The 14656-nt window shown below is 40.2% G+C and overlaps 1 protein-coding gene across 1 annotated transcript in view; it reads left to right on the forward strand.

Moving 5' to 3' along the window:
- LAMA2 (laminin subunit alpha 2) overlaps nucleotides 1-14656 on the forward strand; it is a 599384-nt gene that overhangs the window by 226295 nt on the left and 358433 nt on the right. Inside the window, exon 13 of the mRNA XM_056856226.1 lies at nucleotides 3724-3897. Coding sequence (XP_056712204.1) covers nucleotides 3724-3897 — 174 coding nt within the window. The remainder of the gene's footprint in view (nucleotides 1-3723; nucleotides 3898-14656) is intronic.

Genomic DNA, 14656 nt, shown 5'->3' on the forward strand with positions numbered 1-14656 from the left:
GTGAAATCCAAAGCTAATCTGCATGGCTATTGTTCACTGTAGTCTTTGTTAGTCTGGAGGTTTTCAGGACAGGAAGCCAAGCCTTATTCATTCTTAAGCCTTCGACAATATCCTAGGTTTATTCTCTGAAATGGGTAGAAAAGGAATTGTTGTCTCATGCAAATTAATGACAAATTCACATGTGTCTATTAAACAGTATGTGAAATGAGCAATATCTAAATGATAAATCAATATTATCTCCTTTATGGGCATATTCATTGACATGAATTAACAGGATCATAAAGGTTTGAAGCCCGTTGAGGAATTTCAGGGTTATAGCCTGAGACCATATTAGTTTTTTTTTCTCCCCAGGACTGGGCAGGGTTCTGGTATTATCATTTTTCTGTTTCTCAACTTTATCTGTTTTCAGTGGAGTGATATGTATTATAGTAGATCATCAATGTCTATTAATTGGTTCTTGTAGGTTATCCGGGCTGTGTGACCGGATATTTGCTTTCCTGACATTTCGCCAGCAGCTGTGGCAGGCATCTTCAGAGGAGTAACACTGTCCTTCAGTGTCCTCAGGCAGCTTTGTGAACTGCACTAAAACTTTAAACAAGCTTAGAAGTATTGGACAGTGCTCTTACCCTCTTTTTGCTGTATTGAAGACATTCAGAATGTTAGCATGAAAGGGGAAGTGAGAAGCCCTTTCCTTTATTTCCCAAATTGGCCCCAAATCCTCTGTAACGCAATGGTTCCTGGGCCCACTTTAACAATAAAACATTTTCCTTGTCTGTATCCTATCCATATATTTCTGGAAATACCTAATGTATTCTACTATGAACAGATGTTGTTAGTTATTTAAAATTAACCCAATTTTATCTGTATAGCCAAAGGTGACTTACAAATACAAACAAGGCTACACCTTTATTCACCTTTTGGGGTTTTCATGGCAAGAGACTAACAGAGGTGGTTTGCCAGTGACTTCCTCTGCACAGCAACCCTGGACTTCCTTGGTGGTCTCCCATCCAAATACTAACCAGGGCTGACCCTGCTTAGCTTCTGAGATCTGATGAGATCAGGCTAGTCTGGGCCATCCAGGTCAGGGTTTTTAGCACCTGCTAAACAATATGAATTTCACTTGCCAAAACCTGGGGGCCTAGAAATACCCATTTTATTATATGCTGATAATGCAGTATTATTATCATGATCTATTGGGCTACGAAGATTAATACAGTCCTTCTCTAACTACTTTCATGAACAAGGCTTGACAATTAACTTTGTCAAAGATAGTGGTTATTACAAAAGTAAGATCTAAGATATAAATGGACTTTAGAGTGTAAAGAACTAGAGCAGGTTATGTCTTTTATATATCTGGGGGTAATTTTCGATGTGCATTTAACTTGGAAATGTCAGAGTATGGCTGCGATGACATCAGTGGCCTGCTCCAGCACAGCAATAAAGCAGATTTTCTACCAAAAAGGTGGACAGTAACTTCTGGTGGCGATTACAGCTTTCAACGCTAAAGTAAGGCCTCCAGAAGGTACTGTTCTCTCACCTACTATATGGAGCAGCAATTTGGGTCTACACGATAAATGAGATTATAGATCAGCCACTAATACAGTTCTTGCATCAAATCTGTGGGATCCTGAAATATGTGGCTGGTACTGCCCTTAGATTGGAACTTGGCCATAGCTCTGTTGAATCTAGGACTTGGATGCTGGCATTAAATCTGAAACAAAATTATATTCTCTGAGGATAATATTATATAATATTATATTATATGAAACAAGATAATTTCTCCAGCTCTTAGAATCACACCATAGAAAAATGGAATATCATATGATGCCCAGAGGCACCTGCATTAGGTTGCGCCATAGTCAATAAAATTATCAAGCAGTTGGTTATGAAGACTGATATCCATAGTACAATACGTTGAGCTGGGTGCATTTGCTGTACTCTCCATGTGGGAATCCCACCACTCTTTATAAGCCCAAAATACTTGTTTATCATTCCAAGATAGGTGAGCAATTGTGCACTACCATCTGTGATCTCTGAAGGCTGTATATTAAGTATACTGTTTTTAGATATTGTGGTTGTGGTTTAGGGATCGTTGAAACTGTGAAACATGTTCTGTTTGAATGTCCATGGTATCAAGAGGCTGGAGAGAAATAGTTCAAGCCACTTAAGTGCCAGTGAAATGAGCTTCCTCCATATATTCTAGTTACTACATTTTTAATAGATTCTAGCCCAGCAAATATTCTTTTATTAGCTAAATTCCTTGTTCAGGCCAGGAGAGTTTGGAATGGAATGGGTGCAGAGGAAGATGATCAGGGCCCTTGAGACCAAGCCCTATGAGGAAGGCTGAGGGAGCTGAGAATGTTTAGTATGGAGAGGAGGAGGTTGACGGGGGTCATGATTTGAAGGGCTGTCACTTAGAGATGATAGGACTCACAATAATGGGTTTACATTGCAGGCGAAGAGGTACCGGCTGGATATCAGGAAAAGGTTTTTTACAGTAAGAGATGTTCGACAGTGGAATCAGCTACCTAGGGAGGTGGTGAGCTCCCCCTCGCTGGCAGTCTTTAAGCAGAGGCTGGAGAAACACTTGTCAGGGATACTCTAGGCTGATTCTGCATTGAGCAGGGGGTTGGACTAGATGTCCTTTATAGCCCCTTCTAACTCTATGATTCTATGAAGACCTATAGGTCAGAGGAGGAAAGAAAGAAAGGAAGAAAGGCTAAATGACACATTAAGAGTTCCACACTATAAAATCAGAAAACCTTTGAAGAAAACAGTTGGTGCCAAAAAGTTTAGTATACTTTCAGTTTAAACCTGCCCCTCTCAAGAAAACCCTCAGAAGATGATCGAATAGTGCCTTTAATTGAACTCAAATAGGAAGCCAGCTGTCACATTGTCTTCAAGGGCAATTCCATGTAGAAAATGTTGTAATAATCCAGTCTAGAGATTACAGAAGCATGGACAGCAGCGAGACTAGCTCTAGAAGGGAGGACCATTTCTGAATCAAGCACAGATAAAAGATAGCACTCATAGCAAAAGTACTGATCTGATTTTAGTTTAATAAGTTTAGTTCAAAGTGTACTCCCTAACTTTTCAACATCATTTGATAATATTAAACCATGTAAACTTGGCAAACAGTTCCTTCCAGAACATCCCATTTTTCCAACCATTGTAACTCCTGTCTTCTCTAGATTCACCCGCTTGACCACACCTTCAAGGCATTGGTGAACATGCATCTAATTTGGATGTTACATGTATTAAATATAATGCAGTTGCTTTTTGCAGACCAAGCAGATGTTAAAATGCAGTGAATTGATGTTTTCCTTGTGTTTATGTGCATAATTTGTTACCAGTCCTAAATATGAAAATCATGAGTAAGCCTTTGAACGTAGAAAACTTAAGAACTGTTCCCTACTGATGCTATTTAAAAGTCAGTAGTCTCCTCTTGAACTTTTGTTGCCCCTAATTTAAATGGGCATTTGTATGAAATGACCAGGAATCCCTTTATTCCTAATTTTATATGCTCACTTACTAGGAGAAATGTGGTGAGTCCTATTCTCTGCAACTATATTAGATGGTAATTTACTCCATATTTATTCTGCCAAGTCTTTACATAAGGAATATATAAAAATAAGGAAGGATGGAAGACTGATAGAGAGGAAGGAAATAGATTGTGCAAGCTTTACTGTGGGTATTTATAGGTATTTTCTCCTGTCACCGTAGATTGGGAGCATGACCAGCTGGTACCTGACAGATGTACCTGGTCTTGCTCGAATTACTCCTCAGCAGGACAGCTTTGATGGACCCAAGCAGCTTAGCATCAACAATGTGGCTGCCAGGAGTGTATTGCCACTGATTTATTATTGGAGTGCCCCCAGTCCTTACTTGGGCGACAAAGTAAGTACAGATGGTCTTTGTCTGAGTGTTAATTTGATTTATTAATAGCAAAAGGTTTAGCAATTTTTTAATAGTCATCATTAGTGGGATACATATTTGACCAGGAAAATTGCTCACTGAATGCAACTGACATAGGCATGCAGAATATCTTCATGAAGCTCAAGGCAAAAGGTAAGTAGACTAGGGAAAATGTTTCTGTTCTCATTGTGTCAAAGGGTCAGTGCTCTGACCCAAGCTGCTATCACTCAATCAGCCTTTTGTGTTGCTTAGGCAAACTGTATTCCTCCTACTTATTAAAGAGGCTTTTGGATTGGGTTGAGAGTAATGACGTCCTTGGCTGGGAACAGATTGGCTTCAGAAGGGGTGGGTCTGTTACGGACCATTGTTTTACGGACTCACTTACCCAAGAAATATTCCTTCCCCCAAAATGGCACCCTTTATGCGGGTTTTATAGATCTTAAGGGAGAGGGTGTGGTTGAAAGTATCACATTCTAGCATGGATAGGAGGTTGCTATGGCTCATTCAACAATTTCATACTGACCTTACAGCTCAGGTTCGCCGAACTAACTGAGCCCTTTGAACTGGCCAAGGGAGTTAGACAAGGTTGCCTCCTTGCTCCTCTCTTGTTTAATCTATATCTGAACGATATGGCAACCAATTTCTCAGAGTCTTGTTATCCCCCAAATCTTGCAAGTCATCCCACCCCAATTCTACTCTATGCCAATGATGCAGTCCTGTCCTGCACAAGAATTGGTATGAAAAGATCCTTACAAACCTTCTCTGAGTACTACTCTAGAGAAGATCTTAAAATAAACCACCACAAATCTAAGTTTATGATCTTCTCTAAGAGGAGAAAAATGCCTCCTTTTCACAGGATATTAGACAGCTTTGAGGTTGACCAAGTCAGGGCATGGTTGGCCACCTTTAAGTTACAACTTAAGCTGCGCTTTAGCACTGAGGGGCTCCTAGCTTCTCTGAAGTAGGACCCTTTTAAATCCTCATGGCAAAAAATCTTAGATGAGAAATTGTCATTGTTGGGCTTCTTGCAGGATATGTTATTAGATCTTGGGGAAACTGAAGCTTTCACCAAAATTAAAAAGCACATTAAAGAGCCGCGTTTGTTCATGTCAGTTTATTGGAATACCACCACCATATGGTTTGCCCACTTATAGTTATTATTTGACAACTTCTCATCTTTGTAGAGCCTTCTGTTTAGCTAGACCTAATTCTAACCCCTCTATGGTTATGCAGGGCAGAATTTTGAATATACCATATCCAGACAGGACCTGTCCTTGCTCTTCTGACTCTATTGACTCATTAGCTCATTCCCTCTTGGAATGCCACTTTTATAAGGAAGTTCGATCACATTATAACATATAAATCTAATGCCTCTGTGTCTGACATAATGCCTTTTTTATTAAGCGACAGGGATCTCAAGGCTATATTGTCAGTGGCAAGATTTATTTCAGTCCTTATATCCCTCAAACATTAGATTTACACTGCTCAAGATCAATGGATCAAGGAGCTTCAAGGGATAAAGGAAAGGAATAATTCTTCTAGAATGAAAAGATTTGCAGTTTATTCTGTGTGAATAATGTGAGTTCTAATGGTGTCTTGTTTCTCCCTATTATACCTTGAGATTTTACTGAGTTTCCCCACTTAGTTTACACAGTTGCTGACAGCAGACCATCAGATGTTGAGGGTGTGCTAGAAAAATGTTTCATGCTTATTGAAAAACTAAATGCAAAAATGTTTGGCCCTGGGGTTCCAGACATGGTGTGCTAAATTGTTTACAAGCTTTATTGAAGCTTTTAAATTCATATGATTGCTGGAAAGCTGACCCATCTTCTAAGGTCCTATGTCTTTTTTGATACATATGAAACACTTCTTTTCTGGCCTGCACTCACATAACTGGTCAGAAGTAGCCCAACATATAAACCAGGAAATCTGTTCACAGCTCAAATATACTGTAGCATAAATGTTTAGGACACATTGTGGTACTATTGCTTATTAGGCCCCTACTAATTTTCAGTGGCATCCTTAGCAGAATCAATGGACTTAGAAGGGTGTAACTCTATTTAAGATTGCAGGCCCCAGTGAGCAGGAGGAAGCCACCTGGATGTCGTTGTTGCAATCCAGATGGTGTAGGGGATAGGGCTGTTGAAAAATAAATTTGGTATAATTCGGATTTGGGTTTAAATGGCCTTTCCCCCCCAGGAAATCCCGAATCCCAAATTCCCCTATACCGGTATAGTTGGGAATTTGGGTTTAAATTCGGAATTCCTGAATAATTCGGCCATTTAAAGCCATTTAAACACATTTGCTGTTTCCGCGGCTCTTGGGGGGGGGGGGACATTTTTGCAGGTAAGGGTCCCATATTTTCAGGGTAGCTTGAAGGGACTCTCCTTGCAAGAATCCCCAGGTTTGGTGAAGATTGGGTCAGGGAGTCCAGTGTTATGGGGTCTGGAGGGGGCCACCCCCTTCCCCCATAGGAATTAATAGTAGCCAGCTCCTATTCATTCCTATGGGAGAAGGGGGGGACGACCCCTTCCAGAACCATAACTTTGGCACCCCTGACCCAATCTTCACCAAACGTGGAGGTTCTTGCAAGGAGAGTCCCTTCAAGCTACCCTGAAAATTTGGGACCTCTATCTGCAAAAATGCCCCCCCCCCCGGAGCTGTGCAAAAAAACATCCCAATGCTTCTCAAGGCTGGGAGCCAGCACTTCCTCTGTTTTTCACAGGGAGCCTGTGAACTAGGTCAGTGTAATTAAGCTGCCCTTTGTTTTCCCCCAAGATTGAGTTGCTTTGGGAGTGTTTTTTTTTTTGCACTTTGGGAGTTTTTTTGGGGAGTTTTCCTGGGGAGCATTTTTGCAGGTAGAGGTCCCAAACTTTCAGGGTGGCTTGAAGGGAATATTTCTTCTATTACCCCTGCCAGAGAAATTGAAGACTCTAGCCATGTTATTCTTAGGTATAATTATTATAAGAACATTAGACAAAAGTTGATTCATCCACTGGTGAACCTAAGAGAGTTTGTTTCAGAAGAAGAGGAAATGAAATTTCTTCTGTGGATAGGGACACCTTTTGTCTTTCCCAAGTCGCTATATTTTGCTCAGTGGCTATTAAGGTCTGTTGAGAGAGATGACTAATGGTAATGTCAATATTGGTCACAATTAACTCTTAGGTACATTTTAGCACAACGTTTTATGGCAGCTATTTTATCATTTTAATATATTTCTGTTAAGCTATGGAGATACTTTTAGATTTGATACCTACCCTTTTAAAATATTTTTAAAGACTAATTGTTTACTATGTTCTCTCTGTGTGTGTCCAATATATTCTATTGGAGCACTGGGAAAGTAGCACAGATGTCCCAACAGGTGAGATATATAGACGTCTCACTCTTGCCACCTTTTGTATAATACACAAAAATGATAGAAAAAGTGCAATTCATGTATGTCTGGGGAGGTGTGCAAATGATTATGCTACCTTGGGGCCCTTGATTTGGCTAGAGTCATAGGATTCAATGTAAAGACTACACTAGCATATGTATTTGCATATCAAGAAACAACTGTGGATTAAGCTACCATCCTGAAATTGTATACTTCAAAGCATTCCTTTGTACATGCATCAGTGTATGTATGTGAAATACAGCAACTGGATTAGGACAAGTAGACTGTTGGGAGCACTATAAAAATGCCAGGAATCTGAACACCTGTAAAAGTGAAGCCTTAAACATCTGAGATTCTCCCCTCACACTACACACCCCTTATGGTGTAGTTTATTTGAAACTCTAGGAAGATTTCCCTTGATACTTTCTCCAGACTTCTCTACTTAGTTCTTTGCTGAAAATCAGTATGACAGAAGGTAAGTGAGCAAGTAAAGATTAAATCACATCAGCTTCAAAGAATATAGACATCTTGTTCAGGGCTATAGATTGCTAAAGATACTCAAGTCCATTTGGCATGATGAAGACCTTATTTGTTTGCTCCCACAGGTAATAAACATTTCTTGTGCTTATTGCGGATATTTTGTAGATCCCTTTTTCACTCAGGAAAGAAAATAATGGCATGAATGTGTGCAATTTGTCTGAACAAAGAAGGCATTTTTCCACTTGTAATTTGGAAGGACTTTGCAAATTACTGTCAGATGTCTTCTGTATGAATGAAACAATTTGCCTTAATAACTGAACAATATAAATTTTTGATACTACAGTAATACTGAAAGCACTCACAAATTACCATAGTACATCTTAACTGTCATGTTGCATCATGTAAATTATAGCCATGATGACATACTTAGCTGAAGTGATTTAGTGTACTGCTGTGGAAATGGAATATTGCAGGTTATTATTTGTAAACTCAATAAAACATTTCTCTAAATAGTTGAAACTGGATTAAACCTGCCTTTCTAGATGATGTTTCCAGCAGTGCTACAAAAATGATAAACCATTGTATGTATAATTCTCTGTCATTTACTGCTTAAGGTAGCACAAACTGAGATTTCTACATACAGGATCTGGTGACCCTATTGTCAATTTATCTACAGGCTTCTCTTGTTTCACTACAATACTTAATGGAATGTGGCAAGCATCTGAATCCAATCCATATTAATATGTATCTGAAGTATAGTCCACCTACAATGAAATCAATGCCAAAATTATCAAAAACAAGAGTATGACCCTAGTTTTCAAATGTCATAATAGAGTGGATGAGGGTGTGGAGGGACTACTCATTAAACTTGCAGATGACACCAGATGACACCAAATTGGGAGGAGCAGTGAACACACCAGAAGACAGAGGTAGAATTCAATGAGATCTGAACACACTGGAAAAGTGGGTGGATGTGAACAAGATGCAATTCAACAAGGATAAGTGCTGAGTTCTACATCTGGGTAACAAAAATGAGGAACATGCATACTGGATGATGGATACACTTCTGAGTAACAGTGAGTGTGAACAAGATCTTGGCTTATGGGTGGACTGTAAGTTAAATATGAGCAGCCAGTGTGATGCAACAACAAAAAACGTTAATGCAAACCTGTGGTGTATCAACAGAGGCATAACATCCAAATCGCAAGATGTCATAGTTCCTCTATATGCAGCATTGGTCAGGCCACACCTGGAGTATTGTGTGAAGTTCTGGAGGTCTCACTTCAAAAAGGATGGGGACAGAATGGAGCATGTCCAGAGCAGAGAGATGAGGATGATCAGGGGCCTGGAGACCAAGCCCTATGAAGAAAAGCTGAGAGAGTTGGGAATGTTTAGTCTTGAGAAGAGAGGTTGAGGGGGGACATGATTGTTCTCTTTAAGTATTTGAAGGGCAGGGAGCTGTTCCTGTTGGCTGCAGAGGATAGGACTCATAATAATGGGTTTAAATTGCAGGCGGAGAGGTACTGGCTGGATATTAGCAAAAGTTTTTTTACCGTAAGAGATGTTGGACAGTGGAAGCAATTACCTAGGGAGGTGGGTGAGCTCCCCCTCACTGACAGTCTTTAAGCAGGGGCTTGACAAGCACTTGTCAGGGATGCTCTAGGCTGATCCTGCATCGAGCAGGGGGTTGGTCTAGATTGCCTCTGTGGTCCCTTCCAACTCTATGATTCTATGATTCATATTGACCTCAATGGATTTATAAGTGTGTAATTTTGCTTAGGATGGCATTGTAAAACTTCCAAATAAGCATACGTGGATATTTAAGAATGTATGGCCGTCAGTGTTTATTATGGGTATACTTATACAACACAAGTGTAGTTGCAGCATACTCAGTAGCGGCATAAAGCATGATCAAAATTAATGTAACTTTGTAACTTGTATACTTTATTTGTAGAAACAGGAAATGCTAAAGTAGATACCAAAGGATATTTCTAGCAAAGGGGAGATGGGTGTGATTATCATTGTACCAGTGCTCTTCAGTGGAAGTGTAAAAAGAGTCAATGGATCCAGAAAGATTTTTCCAAATGGTGATGATTTTGTTTGTGGTTATTGTAAAGAAACTTTGCTTACAGATGATTGTATCTTTATAAGTGGGGGACCCATGAGGGCTCGTAGGAAAGCATCTCATCTCCCCATTTCTTCTCTTCTTTCCTTCCTCCAGGCAGCCATCTCCCTTTCCTTCTCTCCCACACACCTACCTATTGTATTCTGTTTTGTCTCCTTAGCATAGCCCCTCCCATTTTCTGTCCCTATCTTCAGATTTTTTTTCACTTTTTTTGTTTTTGCCCCTCCAGCTTTATCAACCCTTCCTCCTATCTTTTTTTAGTTTGTCTTTCTTCCCTTCCCCACACTGACACTAACTGAAACTTGGAAGCCTAAGCAATGTTGGTCTCACAAGATCTCTATGGAATACATTTCTTAAAGAAACAGACATTGTATCTATAATTTCAGGGTTTTTAACCCCCAATTTGTTGTTGTTGTTATCATCCATTATCATTATAATTATTTGTGTTTCATGTTTTCTGCAAACCTGGGGTCTCCACCAAGCTTGTAGGGAAAATCTCTCTTGTCTGTCCCTGGCACCAGTGTCTGGATGTTTTGATCCACATTTTAGGGCCAGGTTCAGAATTACATATACAGATTTTTGAAATAAAAGTTTCAAAAGTATTCTGAACTTTGTGTGGATTAAAATCACATAAAAAGATGTAATACTGAACAATCCCTCCCTTTCCTTTGACTTTTCCTGAGAAAGATTATCTCTGGCAGAGCAATTAACAGTTCTAATTGGATTAAAAGAATGTAAAGCAAACTTTTTCAGCCAGGCTGGAGGATGTTCTATGGTTATCAGATGCCGAGTACCTCTGAGACCGTGTAGATTGAATAGGCATGCAAATACCAATCAGAAATCCATCCAGCCATCTCTTGGGATAACCATAGTGTTTGTACAGCATGCAAAATGTGTCTCTGTGTGTATATCTATATATCTAGTGAAAACAGGAAATGTTCAGGCAGGCCCATTAAGAAAGGAAAGAAAATAATGCTTCACCAGAAATAACTGTAAATATATTCAGTAGGATAAAACAGTCATCCATGTCTATTCATGCATGCCATCCGTTCTTGTTGCTGTCGTTCCTGTCGATCCAGAATTGCGAGGTAATGGCCCCATGATTCAAGGAAACTGCTGAAGTGTGTATTCAGGCTTCAATTTGAGAGATGGGTTCATTTATCATCATAATAAGCTATTACCATTGATAGGTCACAACTCACTGAGGGAGACAAGTCAGTCTAATTGGCTCAACTCTGTCAGCTTTCAGTGTGCCTCAAGCAGATGAGCGGTACTATGCAGGTAACATTCAATTGCAGAACAAACTGCTTGCTTAATAATTCATCACATTTCAAATAGGGGAGGTGGAATTAAGAGAAGGGGTCAACCCTCAATACTCCATAGTCCAATCTGGTGGCAGTTTGGCCTTTTTTCTGTTGGGCCCAGGAAGGAAAATGGAAGTTTTGATTAAGACGTTAGTGCAGCTCTTGCCTTCATGAGATCTGCTTTTTAAAAACCTATTCATATATGTTTCTTTTCTGAAGGAATTTGCTGTCATTAACCTAAGCCTTTTTCAAAAATGCAGTCTTTGCCCACATGTCATCCATTCCCTGAAGAGCCAAGCAAGATAGCAAAAGTTAATGGAATTGTTTTAACAAACTGTTGTAGCCTGGATTGTGTTTTAAGAACTACAGACTTATCCAGATACATTTAGATATCAAGTAATGAAACATCTGAGGAGATAAAGCTTTCAAGGGAGTTAAAGGGCACTTTGTACTCTTGGCTGGATATCAGGAAACCATGTTAAATATTAAGCAGTTCCTGTTATTTAGAAAAAATATATATTTCTTTTGTTGTTGCTTTTTAAATCCAGGAATCAAATGATAATTTAAATGACCAATTCTACTTTACAGTTGCTTTGATTTTGGATTTTTTCAGATAGCAGACTTCTTAGGATGATCCCTTTCTCTGAATAAGAAAGTTTAAAACTTCATTTTTTCAATGTGGATCTTATTAGCCCTATAATGTGGTGTTTTTGTTACCCAAAGGGCTTGGTGTTAGGTTAGGGTTGCCAGGTGCCTTCTGGTGGCGGGCAAACCCCCAGCCATTTACCCCTCTGCCCGCCGACCACCTGAGGGTCGGCGGGCAAATGTGCCCTCTTTACCACTCAAACTAAGAGGTAAAGGCCCCTTGCAAGGAGGCACTTCCAGTTCTAAACCAGAAGTGCCACGCATGTGCATACACAATTACAAAGAAAAGCCTCCCGCCAGAGGAGAGGAGGCACCTGGCAACCCTATGTTAGGTGCTGTGTTCCATCATATGAACACAGGAAGCTTCTTTTTATCGAGTCAGACCCCTGGTTTATCTAGTCCAGTATTGTCTGCTCTAAAAGCCACAATAGATCACAAATCTGTCTGTAAGACTCATTGCGTAGACATGTAACTATGATTCAGATTGGGTCCGCAAGAAGCAAAGATGGAACGTAACTCTTCTTCACCCACTTGGTTTCACTAATCAAAACAGGTGCTGTTAACATTTTAAAGGAAAACACAACACGAGTTTTCTTTAAACTGCTAACAACATTATGGGTTTCAATTAGCAGGGCTTGAAGGGTAAAGGACCCACTTCCCTTATTGTGCATCTCCAATAGGGTTGCCAGGTCCCTCTTTGCCACCTGCTGGAGGATTTTGGGGCAGAGCCTGAGGAGGATGGGGTTTGGGGAGGGGAGGGACTTCAATGCCATAGAGTCCAGTTGCCAAAGCAGCCATTTTCTCCAGGGGAACTGATCTCTATCGGCTGGAGATCCGTTGGAATACCAGGAGATCTCCAGCTAATACCTGGAGGTTGACAACCCTAATCTCCAATCTGAATTACAGCTGAATGCACACAAATGTTTTTGTGTATGTACTGACAGAGGCCCATGATTATCTTTATGATTTTCTGCTTTCAATTCTAACTTACAATTACTCTTAGAAAGAAAAAGTATTTTCTAACATCTGCAACTGAAGAGCCTTTTTCAAACTGTGAATACCAGGGATTTAAACTGGGACTTTTAAAATTACACCCCCAGAGCTTTTGCTGTTACTAAGGGTTTGCTAATTTTTGTAGTGTTTAATTTTTGCTATAAAAATCCACTTTCAAGAGTCTCAAGTTTTTGTTTGTTTGCATATATCCCCTATCAATTTTTCCCATCTTGGGAAAGTTCTGCACTGATGGAAGAGGTAGAAAGAGTGATTTTTGTCTCTGTCTGCTCCTCATTGTAGTCTCCCAAAAGCCACATGATTTCTGGGGATCACCCCGGAGATAAACTTTCCCAGGGTCTAAAGGCATTGCTAATGGAGGTGGAGAAATATCTGCAACTTTCAGCATAGTATGTTAATGGAGTGCTGGATCCAACCCAGGTGTGTTAAACAAAATCACATTGACTAAGTTAGACATCCATGCAGGCCTGATGTCATTCTGAATTTACAACTGGATGTCACATGAATTAGCAGACTACATGTGTCAATTTGAACATAGACGATAATGAGGGAAGACATTGTGCGAAGCTGAAAGTGAGGCTTGAGTTTTGCAGTGTACTTATTTATTTCATCTCAAATTCAACTTGGTTTATTACAAGTTTAAAATACAATAAATTAAAGCATAGAATCACAAAAATTACACCAATAAATTATCTTAATACAATATCCGCCAGTTATAGTGGTGCATGTACCCACTAGAGCAGGGGTGTCAAACAAAAGGTCTGAGGGCCAGATCCGGTCCCTTGAGAGCTCTTATCCGGCCCGCGAGCCAGTGGAAGCAGCCACCCAATCCCTCTCAATCTGGGCTGGTGAGGCCTGGCCTGGCCTGACATTTATGTCATATCTGGCCCTCGTAACAATTGAGTTCGACACCCCTGCACTAAAGTATAGTTTGAAGTATAATGTGTATAGTATAGTGCGGGGCAGGCATGCGTACCTAGCCACATCCACTATTTTCAGGAAGGGAGTCTAAAGAACAGATTAAAACTGAGTCGGCACTACACATGATTGTGTTGGGTCAGTTTGTACATGTTATCCTTTCATATATACACACATGTATGCACAATATTGCTGGTTGCACTACAATTTCTATGCCATTTTGCTGTACTCCTGTTATGCGCAGGCACAGAATCTTAGCTGGAAAATGCATGCTATATGCACAGGCTCTTCAATGCTGCACATTAAGTTTTGCCCATATTCACATTGCTGTAGTATGCACTAAAGCATCAAGGAAGGATAGAGGCTAGGGGGTGGAGTATATGCATATGTGTACCCATGAGAGGTAATTTTGCCAAGAGACCCAAAATAGGGTTGCCAACTCCATGTTGGGAAATTCCTGGAGATTTGCAGGGTTGGGAAGGGGAGTGTTTGGGAAGAGCAGGGAGCTCAGCAGGGCTGTGATAGCATAGAGTCCTCCTGAAGCTGCTATTTTCTCCAAGAGAACTGACCTCTGTAGTCTGGTGATAACTTGGAATTCTGCCAGAATTCCAGGTCTCGCCTTAAGGTAGACAACCCTACCCCCAAAACCTGGTGCCACCCCACACCTCCAAAACCCTTGTCTCTTCCAGATACCTAGCTACCCAATGTTTGTGACAGTGAACTCTGTTCTCTCTATATAGCTGGAATTTCACAAAATATAGTGTGCTTTGTATGTCTATGTTTTCGGGCAAAGTAAATGTCCTTGGCAGGTGTACTGAGGAAGTTTGTCTGTCTTGTATATTTTGGATTGACTAATGTCTCCAATACTTTAAATCAATTGAAACC

Source organism: Euleptes europaea, chromosome 10, assembly GCF_029931775.1.
Source record: "Euleptes europaea isolate rEulEur1 chromosome 10, rEulEur1.hap1, whole genome shotgun sequence".
In the NCBI taxonomy this organism is placed as follows: domain Eukaryota; kingdom Metazoa; phylum Chordata; class Lepidosauria; order Squamata; family Sphaerodactylidae; genus Euleptes; species Euleptes europaea.